The following is a 13,741-nucleotide window of genomic DNA, read 5'->3' as shown; positions in this document are numbered from 1 at the left end:
GTTCAACTCACATCTCCATCTTTAGTCAGTTTCCTGCCACATCGCATACTGCTCAGCTCGAACTCCTCTTTGTTAGCTTCATGGGGACTAATGACAGACAGGTGCATTCATCATCCCAACAGCATTAAAATCATATTCTATGGATACAGTACTTGTGGTCATATGAAACAGTCCTCTGACATTACAATTATTCAGTCACAGGTTCTCACCCATTATCGTTGTCAAATTCTGTCCGGAGCATAGCGAACCACTGGTTTTTGTACACCGACGTTAACCAATCTGGAATATGTTAGAATAAAAAGCAGTGCATAAACATTTATCATTCCAAGAGATGTAAACATTAAGATGAACAATGGTAATACTGCTTTACAATTCATCTTTAAGTTTTTCTTATAGTTTGGTGACATATGCTCACTCTGTTTCTCCCTTTGATTCTCTCTCTCCACCACTCAAACTCTCCCTTTCTCTCCCAGTCTTTAAAATCTAAGCAAGTCTGTTTAGTTCTTTATACCAATGACAATGAAATGAGACAACTTAAACAACTGAATTAGACACAAAGATGGAAATAAAATATTGGTCTACATAACTGGACTTACTTGTCCAAGTAACGTGAAAGCCCTTGAAAACTTTGATACTAGATAGTGAAATTAAATATTTATTTTTTTCCAGAGCATAATTAGAATCACATTCATGTCAGACAGAACCATATCTTACCAGGGGGCAAAATATTGTCCCTCTCCAGGATACGTGCAGATGCCAGATCGTTGATGATGTATTGGAGACGAACGTATTTAAACACTGAACAAAAAGGTGCGCCCTCTTCTGTGTCTAAGAAGGGCTCTTTCTCACACAGGTCTGTAGAACAGAATCAATTGGAAACAGAGTCAAACACCTTTGTGTTGCTACCAACAAAAAAAGATTTCACATGAAGATAACTGTTTAATAAGTATCCAAGGAAGGTTAAAATCAAGGGCATTGTTGTTAAAATTGTTAAAATCAAGGGCATGTTTAATAAGATGTGGCTTAACAGTACCTGTCCTGCGTTTGCAAAGCCAGGCATCAGCGTCAGGCAGAAGCTGCTTGATTGGTCCATCCCACGACGGGTTGAGCTGCAGAAACATCCACTAAAGAGAGAAAAATTACAAAGAGAGCTCTTAGAAACAGGTCTGATGGTATGAGTGAGTGTGTCTGAGAGTTATAAAGTACATAATTTTTCCATGTACCTTTTTCAGAGCAGTGTACACATCCATCTCCACCTGCATGACAAACAGATCCGAGGACTGGATGAGCTGGTCCATCACCTCTGCTCTGTAAATGCAGTACAGAAACAAATTGTGAGTTTGGTCATAGACAATATTTTTTACACCGTGATTTGAAACATAATTACTCAACACGACCATTTCATTTTCTTTAAGTCACAGCAGATAAACTAACTGAGACAACTTTAATATAGCAGCACATTGCGATCTTGAGGTTCATGTTAATATAAAATTAGAAAAGTTAAAATGATACTTTAACAAAGGATGTAGGCAAAACAACACAACTAAGTAATTGTGAACCGAGCATATATACCCGAGTTCTTTCATCAGGTCGACATTTTGGTGGGTCATCAGGTTGTTTAGAAGCCATTCAAGACACCTGCAGAAAGAGATGCACAAACACAGTGTGAAGTACACAGAATTAAAGACTGATTAACCCATAAATCTTAAATAATTAAAATTAATTCAAATCTGACTTTTTCATGACTGAATCCAAGCCATAGATACTGGCACAAGCATAGTAGCCACACACAGTTTTCGCACTTATGTTTTCCTTCATGGTCTCTCCACACTGCTGGATCAAGCCATCCTGCAGACAACAACAAACCACGAGACTTGATTAGGTGTTATATCATATGACTGCATAAACAAAAACCAAGATGGTAATTTTACATTTCAGCCAACAGCTGACTTCATTCAGCGTACTGACCAGCTGTAGCATACAAGCAGCGGCAAGAATACTGACGACTCTGCTGGGCTTGATCAGAACATCATCCCGGTACAGAGATCCAAATACGACTTGTAGAGCTACACACACACAAAACAGTATAGTCCAGTCAGCCCACCACATAAACAAACACAGTCAACTGCTTATTTCTGTGACTGAGGTCCTCTCACCTTCAGTGTCTATGTTTTGGTCTGGGATCTCCAAGTTGATTTCCATCATGTTGGACTCCTTCCAAGAGCCACTGAACATGCTGGAGAAATACCCTGACTGCAAAATGCAAGAAGGAAGAGAAAAGAGAAGGAGAAAGAGTATTAAGTGATAGACAATGATAACCCACATAAAAAAAAGAATTTATCAGTGGCTGTCTTTGTGTAAATGTTTTACCTGACACAGGTACACTTTGTGGAGGTTCCACTCCTGTCCCAGGGCGGAGATGCGAATGTCACTGTTTTCCCCATTCAGGAACAAAGTCTGATAAATGTATCGCGATGTGCTTTTCAATTTTTTCCTACTCAAGTTTGGGAAACACAAACAAAACAAAAAACAAGAGACAAAAACAATTGTTAGACAAAAATTTTTTTATTATTATTTTTTTTAAACTTGACTTGCCTGCGAGGTGTATCTAGTAGAGCATCGTCCTCCTCTTGTTCACTGTCACAGTCACACTGGGCATTTCGTTTCCTCTTCTTACACTCACAACCATGCTTGCGGCTGGTACTTGTGCCCTCTGCAGCCTCCTCTGGTCCCTGAGAGGGGGACTGGAACCTGCTGCCCAGACTTCCCATCTCAAGCTTTCAAAGAAGCATCACAAAAACAAAACAATTGCCAAAAACAACAGGTCATCTGTACTGTATTGCAAAAGAGTTGCATAGACCTATAATATCAAAATCATGAGAGCAAACCCTGTTAGGGTAATGGACGGGAGGGACATTTGCTTTTGCTACTTTTCCTTAGGGCTTCAACCAACAATTTCATTCTTAATTAATCTGTTGATTCATTTTTTTGATTATTTCATAGGTGGTCTTCAAATTGCTTGTTTATTTAATTTAACGTTAACAAAATATATGAAAGAAAAAGCAGCAAGTTATTGATGAATAAAGCAAATGACATTAGAACAAATGTGTTAGTTAATATGGGGCTGTTATTATGTGTATATCTAACTGAAAGAAAGGTACTAAATTATCCCAAAAGGCCTAGAGCTTTGCATGGAATTGTATTTTTGAGTGTGAGTGCATAACAAGACAACTTCTTCATAACTTAATCCTACTTCAGCATATGCAAACCAGACGTACAGTCTGTTTAACAACAAACAACGACTGAACTACCTTACCTGATGATTAGCACCGTGAGGGAGAGGTGTCGGTTAATTTGGACGGTAAACACCGGCTGATTATCTCAGGTCAGACACTTTGTCAGACGTAGACAGTTGAAGAGGAGCTAACCTTAGAGCTAGCTTAGCTGCCGAATTCACAAAAGAAAACAATAACAGCGTTGCTTCTGACAAGCTGCTTCTCCACACAAGCCTCCAGGCCGAAAAAACTTATTTTGTTTCAGTTACATTTTTCTAAATTAAAGCAAACGTAAACTCAGAGGTAGGAGATGATGTGGAACTACCAACTGAAAATCTGCGGCTGCTTTTGTTGTTCTTCTTCTCTCGCTGGTTAGGCGCAGCGTTTCTACGTCACAGGTGGTTGTGCTGCTCAACAGCGCCACCTACCGTGAGGCGGACTTATTACACAAGCCTGGAAAACCAGTCGAATCTATCACAAATCTTTGTTTACATTATATGTCTAATTTGTTTTATTTAATAATTCCTTCATATTGCATCCAAACCTTAGATTATCCATAAGCCTTTATAACAGTTATTAACTGTCCCATGAAATAAAAACAACTTGACGACTGTACTGAAACTGGATGACCTGTCCTACATTCGGCCTTGGCTGAACCATAGGCCCCTGACCAGTCATTCTGGTTTCCTTTAAGTCCAAAGGACACTGCCAAATCAACAATGTTTAGTCTTTTATGCATCTGCCTAATGCAGACTGTAATTAAGACTGCACTTGAAACTTTTGAGAGGAAAATTATATTTTAATAATTTATGTACAGAAAAACTGTCCAAAACTGTGTATATAGGCTATTAAAGGGCCTTAATCTTGGTTTTTATAGATTGATTTGATGGGTTTACTTTAAAATGTGTTTAAGTCCATACAGAAAGCAGAAAGGGTGGAGCACAAAAGATAACAGCCAAGCATGCTCAATATCATGTTAAAAAAGTGTCAACTTGTGCTTTCTGTTGACTGAATTCAGAAGGAAAAAGCAATAAAAACAGCTTTAATTGTATTAATCATTACACATATAGCCTAATACTAATATAGTACATTTAAAAAAAAAACTCTCTATTTTCCCCTATAATTATTTGGTAGTACAAAACTACACAGTCTTTCATATTTACTACTAAAACACTCCTGAAACAACATTCTCCCTTGTGATGTTGAAAGGTTTTATGTACACTTGGGTTGTATAAGACATTGTCAATGGCTCCAAGGCAACCAGTCCACAAAGTCGTTCTTGTTTTGTCAATTTTAACCACTTCACTCACCCTTTCCCACTCACATCTGAATACCTCACTGAGTGCAGGCTAAGCTGTAACCTCTGAGCTGAGCTGAGTGTTCAGTCAACAACCATCTGCAAGGGTCAAAACATATCATCAGTTTCTATACAGACAGTTGAGATTCAACAGAGGTGGTCACCTTTCAATTCCTTGAGTAGTTAAAACTTTACTCCTCCTGCCACTGTGAAAGATGGGATATGTTAACCTGGAAAAGATCCTGCACTGTTATTCACCTTTTAAAATTCAATAATGACAAGATTGCCCTTAATTCTGCTCTCTCTTTTAACTGCAGAGTAAATAGCATTTAACATCAAAAACATGGCATGTAATATGAGAGTAAATACCTGACAGCATTATCTTTACTTCAAAGCCTCCCGGTCAAAGAACAAAATACTGAGATGACAGACATCAGTATTCAACACATGACTGCCCTCCAGTGGTATCCTGTGTTCTGTTAATATGCAGTCAGAGGTTATATACTTTGGCTTGCTTTTGTGTGCCACTTGTGATTCTTGTCAAGTTTCATGATTAAATATTACCACAAATTAACTAACTCGACCTGTTTTAGTTTCCATGGTAGTGGTATTGTTGTTCCACAGGGGCGTATTATGTGGTGTAAAGTTATGCTTGTATACTAGATTCCAATACAGGAGAACTTGTTGGTAGAAATCAGACAGTTTCACAGGCAGCTTGCATAAATCATAGTCACATCGCAATAAGAAATTGATTCCTCCCATTTTGTTAAAGATTGCATCAGGGATAGTATAACAGATGGAATCACCATTTTAATTTCAGGACCCTGTTCATAACAGAGATGTCTATGCCATTCAGACCACCTTCCTCGACACTCTTAATCACGTCAGCTCTCCTAATGTAGTGACATAGTAGTAGATAACTCTTGATAAGCTTTCCATCATAGTTAATAATACCCTTCCAAATAGAGCTGTGTCTCTTTGTAGCCAAGAATTCAAAATAGTTTTACATTATTTAATAGTTTTTGAAATGTTTTCTTTCTCTCTTATTTCTTTGGACCTGGTGACAGTTATGCCCAAGTATTTGACTTCAGTTTTCACCTTGATATTACAAAATGTCTGGGCTGGTTGATCGTGTAATGCCAATATTTCTCATTTGTCAAAATTAAGTTTCACGCCTACTGCTCTAGGCTATTCTAGTCCTTTGGATATTTGTCTTTCATTTTTCAAAAATAACGTAGTGTCATCCACGAATTGACTTATAATATTCTTTCCAAAATTGTTTAAACCTTCTGTTCCATTGGTTTTAATTAAAATGGAAAGTAATTCGGCGACCATTATAAAGAGTATAGGGGAGCTGTTACAACCTTGTCTAATGCCCCTACTGACTGGGAATCTTGAGCAAGTACCATGTTCTAACGCTACACAACTGTTTATGTCATTATATAACATACTAATAAGGCTGATGAATTTTTGACCAAAACCAAAATTATTCAGAGTTTCTATTATGAAAGGGTGTTCCACTGAATCAAAAGCCTTATAGAAGTCTAGAAAAACAATGAAACCCTTCTCCGGGAAAGTGTGACTGTAAGTATTTGGGCTTCTTCCTTAACAAACGCCACCGTGAGGAATCCATTGGCTTCAGGATATGACGTATGGGGTGTTCCCATAGTGGGCGTGTTCAACGGAGGAATCAGCCAATAAACGACGAGCACCTCTTTCGCAACATTCCAATCCCCCCAAACATCCTCCTCCTCTCCCTGCCTCGACTAGCCTGCATGTGTGGGACAGTGACACGTAACTTTGTCCGTTTCACTGACGTGACCAGGCAGGACACCTCCACCTGGGGCAGGGAGAGCAGAGAGAGGACTTTTCTGAACCCTGTCCCCAACCAAAATCCGTTTTATTTTCAACATTTTGTAGCATGGAGGCGAGAGGCGCAACTGCAGGTGAGGTTATTGTTAGCTGTGACAGTCAGTGTGGCGGTGTGTTGTTGTTTAGCCAATATAAAAGCCACTTACGCAAACATGGAACAAAGGATACGCTGTTAACTAAACAAAACCCGTGTTTCGTGTATACATAAGAGATGAATGTTTTGTAAATAAAGCACATTAAGTTCGTCGACATCGTGTTTAGTACAATATCTTGCTCTTAGTCATAAAAAAAACATACTACCTTGTATCACGTGTCTGGTCTATGGTTTATCCTTTAGGTGCTCTTGTGAGCAGTGATGGAGAGGAAGAAACTGCGAAGACGACTGCAGCTCCAACAAAAGATCAACCACAGACCAAAAGCAAGATGGAGAAAATCTTTGGGTTTAGGAAGGAGGACCTGGCCTCCTGGAGTAGCCTGGTGGCCCTCCTGAACCGTCCCACTGACCCTGCATCTCTAGGCATCTTCCGCTGCTTGTTTGGTAGTTAAGATGCCATTTGCTCAGACTGCCTGCTGGGTTTAAATTGTTTTGAAATTGCTCCCATTCCCATTCACCTTTTGTGCTGCAAATCTGTGTGCCCTGCCAACTTCATTGTGTGTCTGTCCTGTAGGTTTGCTGATGGCTATCGACGTCACACAGGAACGTGGCCTCAGTCACCTGGACTACAAATACCTGGATGGTGCCCCTGTGTGCCGCTTTCCCCTCTTCAATTTCTTACAACCACTGCCACTGGATTGGATGTATCTGGTGTATGTGGTGATGTTCCTCGGTGGGTCACACTCATTTTTCCAATGTTAGAAGCTTATGTCCAAAAAATTACATGTTGCAAGGCTCACACCTCAGTGTTTACTGAGGCTTGGGAAGGAAAAGCCCATCCCCCTTTTGAGTCTAGATGCAGTTATTTTATAGGAGCCACTCTCTGTGGGGTGGCTGTCTGTAGTGAAGATGAAAGCACATATTCCAGACCTTTATTTTCCCCCATTTATTGTCCCCCATTCACTGTAGCTTAAGCAAGACTGCAAACAGAAAGCAGAACACAATGACAAAGTAAATGAATACTGATTAAAAAAAATCATTAGGGCTACAAACCTTGTACTTTACTAAGTTGACACACCAGCCTTGGTACATATCCATGTTCTACTCTTTGCAACACTTCCAGTTTTAGACAACATGTGTTTCCCCTAAACATAAACATATATTTCAGACCATAGAGGAATTTAACTTAATGTCTTCGGTCGATGTTTCACATCTCTGACATTTTCAGCATTAAAAACATCTATTAAAACATTATAGATACTGTAATAGAGTTTGTTTTGAATGCACGTATGTACTCCATTTATATATGACATGTGTCGCATACAACTTTTAACTGGGATTGTTTACATACAACAACATACATTATAATGCATTAAATGTAAAAAAAGTGGCAATAATCTTCTCAGACAAAATAAACATAAATTGTATGTTCATATCCATAGCATCTACATGTTACAATGTCAATAATTCTTACTGTTAATTAAGTTAATTCTCTATAATTTGTAATAATTTTGTATTTATTGTTTAGAAACTGTCTTGATTTTGCCCACGAGACAGAATAGTCCAAGTTGGTCAGAACGGTCAGATATCCTGACTATTCCTTAATATGGGTCAAACTCCAAACCCTATATTTCCCATAATGCAACACTATAACATCTTTTGGTTAGACCCTCTCTGTTAGTTAAATACATAGACATTATTAAAAAAAAAAAAAAGAAGTGGACACATGAAAACTGAAGCCATTGCGGAAGTGCCTTCAACCTGCATTCTTTCTAATGGCCAGCAGGGGACTCCACTGGTTGCAAAAATAGGTCGGATGTCTAGAAGTCTATGAGGGAATGACCGTACCAGGGTGACCTGTCAGGCGTAGCAATGCACATGGCCAAAATGCCAAACTCAAGGTTTTGAAATGGTAGTCCACAAACCAGAGGGTAACATCACTGTGACGTTATTTTCTCAGATTTGACAAAACTCCCCACAGCTACAGAAGACTTGATTCAATTGTTTACTCTGGCTGAAGAGGACTCCCCATGAATAAGTTAACAGATATTTATGTGTAAAAATAGACTAATTAATAGAAACAAAGACCGTTATTATTATTATTATTATTAACTGAAGCTGTGTGTTTATGTGTGTCACTGAAGGAGCATTGGGCATCATGCTTGGTTGTTTCTACCGTCTCTCCTGCCTCATGTTCATCTCGACGTACTGGTACATCTTCTTTCTGGACAAAACAGCCTGGAACAATCACTCGTATCTCTACGGCCTCATTGGGTTTCAGCTCACACTCATGGATGGCAACAGATACTGGTGAGTTGATGTTTATAGGCGTTTCCTCACGCATTTCTGCCCTGTCTATATGTCTGAGCTCAACAGAAGAAGACCTTTTTATACCTGTGTCTACTTGTAGGTCAATCGATGGACTAAGGAGGCCTTCTATAAGAAATGCTCACGTGCCTCTATGGAATTACACTGTGTTGAGGGCACAGGTCTGTGCACCAGATACTAATAACAGCTAATGCTGTATGTTTTTCAACTTAAATATTCATGATCATAGCTTTAGTAAAGATGATCTAATGATGTTAATGTATTTTGATCCTCAAAGATATTTATTGTATACTTCATTGCTGGAATCAAAAAGTTGGATGCTGATTGGGTGGAGGGATACTCAATGTCATACTTGGCACACCATTGGCTGTTTGATCCTTTCAAGTATGTATTATTTAGGAGCTCAGTCCAAAGATATTTTAGCCTTTAGTCACTACGTCAGTGCTCCCACTCTGATGTTGCTGTACAACACATTATTTTTCAGATTGATTCTTCCTGTGGAGTTAGTAAACCTGTTGGTGGTGCATGGAGGCGGCCTTGTTCTGGATCTGACCGCCGGCTACCTGCTGTTTTTTGATGCCACACGACCTTATGGATTTTTCTTTGTCTCCTACTTCCACTGTATGAACTCTCAGCTCTTCAGCATTGGTGAGTCTGTTGTTGTGCTTCATTAAAACATCTTGCCATTGTTGCCATGAATGCTTTTTAATTCTGGCTTTAATTAGTGGGGTATCATTTTACCTTCATCTTACTGAGAATGTTAATCCTCCACAGGGATGTTTTCCTACACGATGCTGGCCACCAGTCCTCTTTTCTGCTATCCCAATTGGCCAAGAAGATTCTTTGCTCATTTCCCAGCATTCCTAGTGGCAGTCCTGCCACTCACCTCAACAGAACCTCAGCCCAGTACTTCTTGTGTTTACACTGAGATCCACAGCACCAGCACCCAACGCCAGGAGGCCCCGCCTGTTGCCAAATCTTCCAAACTGAGACTCAAGCACAAGCTGGGAGCCATTTTTACTATTCTCTACATAATAGAACAGTTCTTCCTTCCTTACTCTCATTTCATCACAAAGGTACATCTGCCTTGCATAATGTTCTTCCGGTACTTTTTCTACACAGAGAAATTCTGTTTAATAGGATTGTACTTTGCTGCCAGGAAAAACATTTTAAATCCTCTCTGAGTCACCAGACTGATAGTTGCTCAATCAGAGTCAACGGTTATTGATTCATGAGTCTGAGCAAACAACAGCTCAGACTGGTGTTGTCACCAGAGAGGTGAAAGCACTGAAGAGGAAGATACTCATTATCCAGTTTCTGATATAAACACTTTTCTTTTGGTTCTTTATGAATATAAAGTCTTGGTTTATATACAGATTTTTGTATAGTGGAAGTGGTGACAGTGTTAGAAATCTTTCAGTGTGATTTTTTTTTATTATAAGCATGTAATTATTATTTAATGTTTTGTTTTCATGCAGGGTTACAACAACTGGACCAACGGGTTGTACGGCTACTCATGGGACATGATGGTTCACTCCCGCAGCCATCAGCATGTTAAGATCACCTACAAAGATGGAAAAACTGGGGAAATTGGATTTCTGAACCCTGGGGTGAGTTACGTGGAAAAAAAACCTGACAGAAACAGTATGAGTAAAGTTGCCATTACACTCAGTTTGTCTATATGGTAAATCAGTGCAGCGTAGACAGTCATGATGCAGAGTATGTATGTACTGTATGTGCATCAATCACATTGCAAAGCATTTCAGATAAATTAGGCCCATTAGTCCTGGCATGATAAAACACCTGTCTAAATGACTTGGCTGCAGGCTTTCACATTTGTACTTATTTATGCCGCGTCCTGACTTGACTTTTAAGATTGTGATTTTCTCTTAATTACAGTTGAGCTGATTAGTAATATAGTAATAATTATACTGTCTGTATACTGAAGGTGTTCACACAAAGCCGTCGCTGGAAAGACCATGGAGACATGCTAAAGCAGTATGCCACTTGCCTCAATCGCTTCCTGCCCCGCTATAATATCTCTGATCCGGAAATCTACTTTGACATCTGGGTGTCCATCAATGAACGCTTCCAGCAAAGGTATGAGTGGCTTTTGCTTTAGAAAAATGTGCTAATATATATATATATATATAATACCAGTCATTTAGATGTATCGAATAAATAATCCTTATGAACTAATAGTAAGAATGTGTGTTTTTAAAATTTTCTCTGGATTTTTCTCTAAGGATCTTTGATCCCCGTGTGGATATTGTGAAGGCTGACTGGTCACCTTTCCAACCAAATACATGGCTGATGCCTCTGCTGGTGGACCTGTCACAGTGGAGGACCAAGTTCCAGGAAATTGAGGGCAGTTTGGACAATCAGACTGAGATTGTCTTTATCGCTGATTTCCCAGGTAACAAACCTTGTTCTGTCTTTCATTTAGATGGAAAAATGTTTGTATGTTTGTTATGTTTGTAATTTGTTCTTTTGTTTAGCCATTGTAATAATTGGTGCTACATGGTACTTTACCAAACTGAACATGTTACCTTTTAGGTCTCCACTTAGAAAACTTTGTAAGTGAAGATCTGGGCAACACCAGCATACATGTACTGCAGGGCAATGTGAACGTTGAGGTAGTGGGGGAGAAAAAGAACTACACTCTTCAGCCTGGTGAGCAGATAAAGGTACAGCAACACACTATCACCACCATTAACATTATACCATTTAAAGGATTAGTGTGGAATTTTTGGAAGTGGGGCTGTATGAGGTACAGTAGTCATTGTATTACCTGCAGTAGATGGCGGTCACTGTGTCCCCAGTTTGGAGAAGCAGAGAGTTGTATTTGGTACAGAAGCTAAGCAATGTACTGCTGTGGACAGGGTCAGCAGCAAAACCTATTTCAGCCATGAAATAGAAGGCCTACCGAAAAAAATCAATATCCGTGTACTCTATATTTTTAATATTTTCCTGAACACTCCCTTTAACCAGTAGCCTGTACGTAAGCGCATGACTCCAACATGTTGCACTGCCAACATATGGCTTAAGAAGCTGAAACAAATAAGTTCCCCCGCCTGGAATCTATAACTCTCATATATATATATATATAAAATTTGAAAAGACAAACCAAACTGCTTTGCCGATCTCTGAAAACCCTTGCACTCCTAAGAAACCATCATGAGTATCTAGTGGATGTACTATTAGAACTTAGGTCTTATTAATACATCCTTTCTCCAAGAGAATGAATTGGTCAGTATGCGGTGCTTTTATATATATTGATTTGTTGTCTCGAACGTAACCTTATCTGGAGCAGACTAGGTGTGCAGTATAATTTACTATGCTGATGGACCCCGGCAAGAAGTGAACCACCTTCGTGACCCAGGGTTAAGACCAAATCCTGCTTTGTAGTACAGGTCTCTGGACACATTCAAGCATTTTCCATGTGTATGTGTGTAGGTGCCTGCTGGAGCTTACCATAAGGTTTACACAGTGTCTGAAGACCCATCTTGCTACATGTACATCTACGTCAACACTACAGAGACGGCGCTGCAAGAGAACTTCACCAAGCTGTTTGAGCTGCAGGAGCGCATTCGCAATGGGACAGGTAAAGTGCAGAACTTAATAGGAAAATGACCTCAAAGATCACAATGTTAAACAGCTCTGACCCCCTTGAGAACTTTCTCTTTTTTCATCTAAATGCAAGAAAGGCTCCAAAAACATTCATAAGATGCTGACTGGACAGTCTCATCCCGCAGAAACCGAGCCCCTTCCTCCTGAGCTGCAGCCTCTCATCGCTGCAGACAGTGACGAAGGGTCAGAGGTCAACGCCACCGACCCGATTGTACAGCTTTTCCTGAAGAGGCAGCGCCGCATGAAGGAGGTGAAGAAACGCAGGGAGGCCAGCGTGCTGGAGCGATTGGAGCGTTTTGCAGTGAAAAAGTACTATACGATACGGAGGGGGTGAGTGTCGTCCTCTCAACAGTACAGTGACTTGCCAGGTTTGGTCGTATTAACACAAAGTGCACAACCAAAACCTAAATTAATCTGGGAACTCACTCCTTCTCTTTTAGGTTCTTGATGACAGCTATTGCTATGAGAAACCTGCTGGTGGGTCTCCCTCCTCTTGAACAGCTGACAAGAGAAGTTGCCTTCGCTAACATGAAAGAACCTCAGACAGAAACAAACCAGGACGAACGGCTGAAAGATGAAGTTGGTCATGGAGAACTTTAAAGCTGCCTTTGGGACCAAATATACTCTGTTGAATTGCCTGCGGTTGCTGGATAACATATTCCAGTAGGATGTGTGTGTGTGAGTGTTGTTACTACTGGACTGTTACTGGGACAGCAAGCTGCCCAGAAATCAGCAGATTTTTAATTTTCTATTCATCTGAAAATACGGCATTTCAGATCATTTCCAAATGTAAAGTCAGTATTTTGTTATAGCGTTTGTTTACAAATCTGAATTTATGCAGATGACATGTTTGTTAAAAATCCTTGTTTTAAAATGAAAATGTACAACAAACAAACAAACATGTTACTGAAAGTTTTAATTTTTAATTTGGCAAACATATTGACGTGAACAGGATCAGGTTGGTCAATAACGTTCCTGTAAATGTTTTGTTTATTGCCCAGCTATAATTTCAAAAATTCTGGCTGAGTTATAACAAGCAAATTTACATGCAATAAGATATGTGGAGGTTTTCTCTGTTTTCTGGGTAATATACATATCAACTTTCAAGCTAACCCTATAATGTGAGAAAAACTGACTGACAGAAATACTAAATAATTGTTAGCCTGTTAATCGATGGCCTTTCTAGTCACTTTTCTAATAAAGAGCTAATGATTTCATTAAATTTGATGTTATTTTAATTTTATA

The 13,741-nt window shown here is 39.4% G+C and overlaps 2 protein-coding genes across 2 annotated transcripts; one reads left to right on the top strand and one right to left on the bottom strand.

Annotated features, from left to right (window-relative positions):
• Nucleotides 1-11: 11 nt before the first annotated feature.
• Nucleotides 12-5,235, bottom strand: gmcl1 (germ cell-less, spermatogenesis associated; the record flags this gene model as incomplete). The annotated part of the gene is given in 12 exon segments (XM_038733745.1): nucleotides 12-87; nucleotides 210-279; nucleotides 715-855; nucleotides 1,034-1,124; nucleotides 1,224-1,308; nucleotides 1,573-1,638; nucleotides 1,736-1,848; nucleotides 1,969-2,066; nucleotides 2,157-2,253; nucleotides 2,371-2,494; nucleotides 2,596-2,777; nucleotides 3,317-5,235. Coding segments are annotated over 11 exon segments (1,137 nt in total), but the record flags the coding sequence as incomplete, so codon positions are not given.
• A 1,088-nt stretch (nucleotides 5,236-6,323) lies between these two features.
• On the top strand, nucleotides 6,324-13,718 carry ggcx (gamma-glutamyl carboxylase). The gene is made up of 15 exons (XM_038733744.1): nucleotides 6,324-6,518; nucleotides 6,782-6,982; nucleotides 7,113-7,271; nucleotides 8,683-8,848; nucleotides 8,949-9,027; nucleotides 9,144-9,250; nucleotides 9,351-9,514; nucleotides 9,641-9,942; nucleotides 10,345-10,476; nucleotides 10,815-10,966; nucleotides 11,113-11,282; nucleotides 11,423-11,553; nucleotides 12,323-12,470; nucleotides 12,622-12,826; nucleotides 12,937-13,718. Exons 1-15 carry the CDS (start codon nucleotides 6,494-6,496, stop codon nucleotides 13,094-13,096), a joined length of 2,301 nt encoding a protein of 766 aa, XP_038589672.1. The 5' UTR covers nucleotides 6,324-6,493; the 3' UTR covers nucleotides 13,097-13,718.
• Nucleotides 13,719-13,741: the final 23 nt, after the last annotated feature.

This window comes from Micropterus salmoides, unplaced genomic scaffold (genome assembly GCF_014851395.1).
Source record: "Micropterus salmoides isolate LMB-PRFRI ecotype aquatic unplaced genomic scaffold, ASM1485139v1 Ms_hic_scaffold_20, whole genome shotgun sequence".
In the NCBI taxonomy this organism is placed as follows: domain Eukaryota; kingdom Metazoa; phylum Chordata; class Actinopteri; order Centrarchiformes; family Centrarchidae; genus Micropterus; species Micropterus salmoides.
This window is presented reverse-complemented; position numbering and strand designations above follow the sequence as displayed.